The following is an 8,478-nucleotide window of genomic DNA, read 5'->3' on the forward strand; positions in this document are numbered from 1 at the left end:
TCCCCCAAAAGGGGACTGCTCTCTCCCTCCAGGGTGTTGCCACGCTTTATAGTAGCTCTTGAGAAACTGGTAGGTTTCTTTTGTGAAAAGTTACGGAGCCCTTGTGGAACCAGGTGCTAAGCACAGGGGAAAATTTGAAAGATTAAAACAAGTTAAGGAAAGAGAAAATCCCCCCGGAACACACGTGCTGGTTGGTCGAAGAGGTGTGAGTCAACTGGAAGAGGAGCAAGCGTGGCAGTGAGGGGCCTGCTGTCGCGTGGTTCGGCTGGCTCTGCATCAGTCCCGGTATTTTGTCTGAGCTCGCTTTGCGTGATTGACCAGATAGGGCAAACTGGGAATCCCTGTGCAATTTTCTGTCTTTGTTTCCCCCCTTTTGGGGCTCCTCAGTAAATACCCAGCTTGCCATAGTACAGATTACATCCCTTCTTTGTCGTTTGCTTCATCAACAAAACTCCCAGCATCAGCTCAAACACAGATCCTTTAACCTTCCTCAGGAGTTCCTTTCCAAACGTACTTCACTCTTATAAAGCTTCTACCAGCTGAAACTGTTTTCCTTCTCTTGCTTGAGAAGCAAAACCAAACCAAGGCATATGCAAACAAAAGCTGTTCTGCTAACCAAGCCTGAACCCCTGCTGGAGTTGAGCAACCTCCCTCATATACAAAGTGTTGCCTCTGGGTGACACCATATGACCGTCTGTCACCTGACTCAGCGACAAGCTGGAGCCCTGGCAAAAGGTGCTGAAGAAAATATGTGTGCTCAGGGCTTAACCGGGTTTTAACTACACTTTCAGAATTAGATCCTTATCTTTTAGAATATTTCCTTTCTGTTTCTTCGGAGCTTACTGAGGATAGAAAGCAATCCTGCCTAATGAGTACAGGGTCAGTTGTTTTCAAGCCACAGTTAAGAGGTAAAAGTGGGTAGAAATTGTCAGAGACAAGACAACTTTTTTTTTTCTCATTACTTTCGTTTTGAGATGCACTTCATGTGGCAGATGCTATACAGAGTGAGCACATGTATTTTTTCTTACGTTTCTCTCTCATTTAACATTTTAAAAACAAATCCCAATCTTGACTTTGTATTTCATTTTTCTGACTTTTTATTCTTCTTGGTTCAGCTTCGATATGCTGTTTTCTAGCACATTCTTTCATTATTTCCTGTGTTCCTCTTGTTTGATCACTGATTTCTCTCCAATCTCCCCCAAGTGTTTTTAGTACACACATACCAGAATACCAAAGTTTTGCCATTTTAACCTTCTGAACTTTACTGTACTTTTCTTGTTTCTCTTTTTTCCTGGCTCAGATCTCTCTCTCTCTCTCTCTCTGTGCCCGCACCCCCCCCACCCCACCCCCACAGCTCTGGAACGGTAAGTCTTGGCCCATTATTCCCAAGAGCCCACAATGATCAAATAAAATCCCAGCTCCCCCTTTTCTTCCTCTCCTGTTAGTCAGATCACTTATCTTTGTTTCTCAGTTGGAAAAACTGAGGCTGGAGAAGCCAGTTTTTTTCATGAGTGCATTCAGGCTCCTTTCTGTCTGTAATCACCGCACAGTGCATCTGGCTCTCCCACTTACCCAGAAGAGACTGCTCCAGTGTTACACACCAAATTGTCTCTGTGTCTCTCCTTAGTTTTGTCCAGGCTGACATTAGTAGGCTCGGTCGCTTCAACTCCCGTTATCCTGTTGTCTAGGCTGCAGGGTGGTTGGCAGTGTTCCTCCATGAGTGCATCATCCTGCATCTGAGCATCACCGCTTACTGTCGTGTTACTAATGGTGCGCTGTCCCTGTCCCGGCAGATCTTCATCCGCAGCACAGACTGTGACCGGACGCTGATGAGTGCGGAGGCCAACCTGGCAGGCCTGTATCCCCCAGAGGGACAACAGATGTTCAACCCTAACATCTCCTGGCAGCCTATCCCTGTGCACACAGTGCCCGAGTCCGAGGAAAGGGTGAGTTAGTCTCAAGGATATGTACTGACTACTCGAACAGTGTGTTGTGCTGACTTCTCCGAAAGCCTTTGCTTCAGTCTCGATTCAGATTGTCTTGAGCTTCTCTGGGGACCTACCTTGCAAAAGTTCTTCTGTTCTCAGAACAAGACGAGAATTTAGGGGCTGTGTTCATTCAACGTGGTAGCTGCAACACCTCAGCAGACCACATGTGGTCTGGAGCATCTTAGGAGGCAGTACTCAAGGCTCTTTGTAGATGCATCCCACTAGTCAGGGTTTCATTACAGGTGTGAGCATTGACTGCAAATTCTGTACCACGGTGTTCTCGGTGACCTAGCTTCTCTTGTTGTCTCTGCCCAGCTACTGAAGTTTCCTTTGATCCCCTGTCCACGGTATGAACAGCTGCAGAATGAAACACGGCACTCACCAGAATACATAAATAAGACCAAAGAGAATAAGGTAAGTGATTGTTTGCATGAGATAAGGTGGTCTTAGGCTTGTAGTTAACATATTATCACCTTTGTATCATCAGAGCTCTGAGAAAAGGGTAGGAATATCTGTGCATATAATACAGTATGAGGTTAGAAAATTGAAGGCCTTTCTCTTTTCTCATACCTACAGCAATTCCTGCAGATGGTGGCAAATGAGACTGGGCTCCGGGATGTCTCTCTCGAGTCTGTTTGGAGCGTGTATGACACACTGTTCTGTGAAGTAAGTTTGGCCATTGTCTTACAGCCATGGGAACTCGGTCTTTAGCGCTCCCTGGATTTGGCAGAAAATGATTTTGAAAAATCCCATAAAACAACTTTTCACCATTCCCACCCTACAGTTAGAAGTAATGTTCTAATTTCAGAATAATAACAGTTCCTACTCACTAGAGGCACGTGCCAAGAACTACCTACTTTTGCACCCTATAACCTCCCACTTTCTAGCTTATGTATTGTGCCAGAGCCAGAGAAAGTCCCACCTGCACAATAAATATCTCTTTTGAGAGTCACTAGAAAATGACTGCAATCTGGAATCTTTAGATCTCTGTGGACGAGTCTGCGTTGGATAAGGTAGAAAAGAGATCTCTGGAAACTGAAGGAGCGTTAACTTTATGATTTAAGTTGGGAGCTTAAACTGGGACTATTCCTGTTCTACCTTTCCCTCTCTGTTACTTTAGATCCATCACTTTTCTTTCTGTGCTTCTGTTAATGCCATCTCTAACAGAAAAGAATGCTCTTCTAGGTTAAGTGGGGTTCACCCACATCTGGTTTTTGACCTGTTACGAGGTCCTTTGCCAGAGAAAGATGCTAGAGACCGATCTTCCCCTTTTACTGTCTGGGGTGGGGCACCAAACTCTATATCCATGTGGAGTTTTGTTGAAAGCACATCTCATGAAGGCTTTAACAAATTCAAAAATGGGGTTAGGTGTGCTGTGATAGCGCTAAAGCAAAGGTCACATAGCCAGGAGACTTACAGTTGTCGCACACAAGTTTATTTGTGTATAACTGTGCAGCCCAATGAAGTAAATTACAGAGGTCTTTCATGTCAAACTAGTTCATTGTGGAAGAAGCCGTAAACCCAAGCGTTTTGACACTGCATCATGCTAATTCTATGGAGGTGTACGGCTCCTTAGCTTGCTGGCAGTGGTATACAGTGGTATGTACTATTTTGGGGATGTGCAAGATAAATCTGCATGGAATTGCACTTTGCGATGTAAAGTAGCAGCTTGAGTTGCTGCAAGCTGAGGATATTCCAGTGCACTATGCAAATTTGCCCTTTGTATTACAAACACGATCTCCCGTCTTCTAACAATCACAGTGAAGCAACTTCTGTCAGTAACAAAAAATCTTTTGGTCAGAGAGATCAAGAATTTCAAATCTTAGTTTTCAAGACTCACTTAATAAGCTTGCAAATTGGACCCGAAGGCCAGCTGACAACACTATAATACCCAAGAACTTGGAGAATAGCTCAGTGTCCCAAAATGAAACCAAAACATTTTCCAGTTCTGGGCTCCCCAGTTCAAGAAAGATGAGGAACTCCTAGAGAGAGTCCAGAGGAGAGCAACTAGGATGATAAAGGGACTGGAGCATCTCCCCTATGAGGAAAGGCTGAGAGAGTTGGGCTTGTTCAGCCTGAAGAAGAGAAGACTGAGAGGGGACCTCATCAACACATACAAATATCTTAAGGGTGGAAGTCACGAGGACGGAGCCAGTCTCTTTGCAGTGGTGCCCAGTGACAGGACAAGGGGCAATGGGCACAAACTGAAACATAAGAGGTTTCAGTTGAATATGAGGAGAAACTTCTTTACTCTGAGGGTGACAGAGCACTTGAACAGGCTGCCCAGGGAGGTTGTGGAGTCTCCTCTGGAAATATTCAAAGCCCACCTGGACGAAGTCCTGTGTAACATGCTCTAGGTGAACCTGCTTTAGCAGGAGGGTTGGACTAGATGATCTCGCGAGGTCCCTTCCAACCCTTGAGGTTCTGTGAGGGAGTTTTACCCTCAAAACTATACCCTCAGCTCATCAGTCCCTTCAACTGCTTTGGGCTTCCTCCTTTTTTCTCACTAACAGTGCCCTGAAGAGAAGGATTGTTTTTTCTCACCTGAGCCAGTAGTTTCATTCTGCTGTGGAGAAAATAAGAAGATGGAGAAAATAAAAAAAGTCCAAGAAATAGCCAAACTTAGCAGCTATTCTCTCTGTAAATTAATGAAAAACTAACTAAATATCTGAATTGCTGCTGGGAATTTCTCCAAACCACTCAGACAAAATGGGCCCTTAAGAATATTCAGCCTCATATTCTGGCAATTTAATGGGATGTGGCATAGAAAATTGCTCCAAGTAATGCCAGGGAACCACAACTGCTGTTTGTCTGCCAGTATAACTAATCCTTTCTTGTAATGGGTTGGCTGCAAAGCAATTCTTCTCTTGGTTCCCAGTTCTGTGTATTCTGGGTTTGAGTATTGGGCTTTATCAGTGGAGCAGCCCAGTATTACATCTGCAGAGCACTTGCTAACTTTTTTCTCCAATGTCCTTCAGCAGCCCTCAGAGCCTCTGGGGAAATTGTGCTGCAGGTACAACTTTTTTTTTTTTTTTGGACTGCATGCCATCTGCAGGGCAGAATCAGCCACACGTAAAGTAAATGCCCTAAGATTATGGCACCGGTGTTACAAGGTAACCCGGCACTCCACTTGGCCTTTCACAGAAATGTAGCTCCTAGATTTTAATCTTTATGCCTCTACTTATTAGTTTCTGAAACAGCATTATAACCCACATACCTTCTTTCTATGCAGCACAGCAGTGTGAGGACAGGAGCATAAATAGAAAAGGGGCATATTTAAAATAATATAGGAAATCAATGGCGGTATGGGCAGGACTCCAGACACCCTGACTCCTGTTCTCTGATTAATCTGTGATCCATGCTACCTGCAGATGAATGTTCTGTTTCTCTTTCTAGCAAGCACACAAAATGGATTTGCCTCTATGGGTGACACCAGATGTCATGATTCAGTTGAAGCAACTGAAAGACTTTGGGTTTGAATTTCTGTTTGGGATCCACAATCGCATAGAAAAAGCTCGTCTGCAAGGCGGTGAGTGTGCCGGGGATGGAGCTTCCTGCTGCTCTGTCTAGTTTTTGCCTCTTACCAGCTGTTCCCTTTCCTCAGGGGTCCTGCTGGGTCACATAAGGAAAAACCTAATCAAAGCAACAAATGTTTCTGCTCACCAGAACCTGAAAGTACTTGCCTATTCAGCGGTAAGTCAGAGCTTGGGGGATTAGCTTTTCTCCATCTCTTCCTCCTCAGAGGGCAATGGGGCTTGGCGATAGTTTTAACCTTTTCTGGCTTCTCTGCAGCCCATGCAGTGATCAGGACATGCATCTTTGCCTGTGGCAGGGTGGGATATGCAGGATCTGGCATCATTCCTCTGGGGCCCCTGAGGAAAATTCCCAACCTGCACTTTGTTCCTGTTAGCTCAGGCTTGTGGATGAGACTGGCAGACTCTGGGGAGCCACTGCTGTATTTATTTGGTAGATGGGTTGATGTTACTCAAATGTGATTTCAGCACTGTAGATAAAGAGTCATCCCCCCCTTTTCTAGCAGCCAACTGACTGGAGAGTCAAGCGTCTCTCCCAGATCGCTCCCTAGAGATTAATTCTTAAAGAACAATGCAGGATATATATGGCTGTGTTTCACTTCCCTTCTCTGGCACTGTCACGGATCACCGTTCTAGCAGTACAGTTCCTCTCCTTCCTTCCAGATGGAAGTTACAAAGGTGACGTCCCCTCAGCACTGCCCTGTCCGTTACTGGTGTGGTCTGAGCTGCCCTGCCACATCCATAAGGGTGACTGATTTGGTTTTTTTCCCTCTTTCTCAGCATGACACCACACTTGTGGCACTGCAGATGGCTCTAGATGTCTACAACAAGATTCAAGCACCATACGCCTCATGTCATTTATTTGAGCTGTACCAAGAGGATGATGGGTGAGGGCTGCAGTAAAGACATCTGTGATTTCACCTCAAGGGTTAGATACCTAGCCTAGGCTCCACCCGAGGGGGATGCAATCTTGTTCCTAGTGGCAGACTCTTAGGAGGAAAACTACCACCAGACTAAAGGAAAGGGTGTGCAGACTGAGTTTTTGGGAAGGGATGAGTTTAGCTGGAGAAAAAAAAAATACTTAGCTATGTTTTGTTTTCAGTAACTTCTCCGTGGAGATGTTTTTCCGGAACGAGAGTGGGAAGGAACCTTTCCCAATGACAATCCCTGGCTGTCAGCATAAGTGCCCACTGCAAAGATTTGTAGAACTCACAGATCCTGTTGTTCCCCAGGACTGGGAGCAAGAATGTCGGGTAGCAAGCAGCATCCACGACACAGGTGAGCCCAGGCTGGACCAGAGCATGGCAGAAGGGGAAAGCCTGGACGATACCATGTTGACCACTTGTTTTCTCCCTTGCAGAACTGTTTGTGGGCCTGGCTGTGTGTGGATCCATTCTCCTTCTCCTTATAATCCTCCTCTTGACTGTACTCTTTCGCATACAGTCTCAGCCCCCTGGCTACCGGCACGTTTCCAATGAGGGAGAAGAGCAGGCCTGACAGTTGCTTCAACTCCTTCCCAGGCAGTAGGAGGGAGCAGTGTTGCCCCTAAGGATGATTGGGCACCTTCCAGTTACTGAGCGTTCTGCTTTGGCTATTGCCTCCTAGAATGAAGCTGGACTTGATTTTTGGATGCTTTCTAAAGGTGACGTCCCAGAGAGAGAAGACTGAGCTACTCTAATGGAAATGACACCTTAATTCTGAAGCCAGCATACTGTGTGGTGCCCCCAGTCCTCATACAGCTTACCTAGTCTAGGATTCCCAATGTGGCCAACTGGAGCTGGTCAAGAGTTTTCCTTCTTTCAGTGATTGTAAATGTTACCACTCACCAGGATTCTGGTAGAGGGGCTTGGGCCTCCAGCAGCTGCCACGTCCAGTGCCGTCAGGAGCTGCATCTCTCTTCAGGGTCAACCTGCTTCGAGTGCTTTTCCCTCAAGCCATTGGGCTGATGATGGTGGGAAGGCTGTGCTTGGAGCAGAGGGCCTAGCTCACTAACAGTGTGCCACGACTCATCTACTGTCCGTGCAGAGGGAACTGCTGCAGATGATAGCAGACAGCGAAAAGCGTTTCTCGAGGTTGCTACCAAGTAGTCGCTGCTGGCAACTGGTCTTTTTCCTCCTCGCATTGTGGTTCAAGAGAGAACTGGCCTGGAATCAGGACAAGATTGAAAACCCGGCAGTAGTTTCTAGGATTCAGCTCAGAGTAGGTCATATGTGATCTAAAGCAGCCCCAAGAGCTTCATCAGAGGAAGTCCTGTGAGCATAGTAACCTGCACCCAATTTCTTGTGCAATGTTGGCTCTAGAAAGGAGAGTCCCCCTAGATAAGAAACTTGGTTCCTGTCTAAAGATTCAGCCTTTGGATTTGACTTCCCCACCTCTGAACTTCAAGTACGTATTACAGGGAATACCCAGTACTGCAGGCAGTCCAGAGTTCGGCTACAGGCCCAAGGAATACGCTTCGCTAGTGGAACATTTTTATGCTGTAATTAAGGAGATGTAGCAGAGCTGTTTACCTAAGACTAGACTAAATGCCAAGTTCTCTAGTGGTTTTTTTTTTTTTTCCTATCTTCCCTACTGGATGGACAACAAACAAACAAAAAAACCACCCCCTTAAGGATCAGAGTTTGGAGGTGACTCTGGATCCCTTTATTTGCTACACTTTGGCATTTTGTCCAAAGCGTGATTCTTCCTGCAGGCTGGCCCCTCTGTGCGCACTGCAGCTGCTGCAGGGAACTTCATGCCAAGTGCTCACCACCTGCCTTGTAGCTTTTGGCAGAAAATGAGACTGCAGCAGGCACCAGAAACACAGGCTCTTCACATGGTGATACTGCACATTCACTTCCCACTTTTACTTCCCTTTCTGGTGCAGTTCCCTTCCCCTCTTGGCGGCAGAAGCCAGTTCTTAGGTTACAGACGTTTCCTTTTCTTCCCTTGTGTAGTACCGTGGGGACTTTTCCCTA

At 46.1% G+C, this 8,478-nt stretch overlaps 1 protein-coding gene across 1 annotated transcript; it reads left to right on the forward strand.

The window, feature by feature from the left end:
• Nucleotides 1-1,424: 1,424 nt before the first annotated feature.
• ACP2 (acid phosphatase 2, lysosomal) lies at nucleotides 1,425-8,472 on the forward strand. Its single transcript, XM_035902929.1, has 8 exons — nucleotides 1,425-1,946; nucleotides 2,304-2,402; nucleotides 2,565-2,654; nucleotides 5,385-5,517; nucleotides 5,593-5,681; nucleotides 6,302-6,408; nucleotides 6,624-6,799; nucleotides 6,882-8,472. Exons 1-8 carry the CDS (start codon nucleotides 1,830-1,832, stop codon nucleotides 7,016-7,018), a joined length of 948 nt encoding a protein of 315 aa, XP_035758822.1. The 5' UTR covers nucleotides 1,425-1,829; the 3' UTR covers nucleotides 7,019-8,472.
• Nucleotides 8,473-8,478: the final 6 nt, after the last annotated feature.

The sequence above is a fragment of the Egretta garzetta genome, unplaced genomic scaffold, assembly GCF_000687185.1.
Source record: "Egretta garzetta isolate BGI_Z169 unplaced genomic scaffold, ASM68718v1 scaffold329, whole genome shotgun sequence".
NCBI lineage: Eukaryota > Metazoa > Chordata > Aves > Pelecaniformes > Ardeidae > Egretta > Egretta garzetta.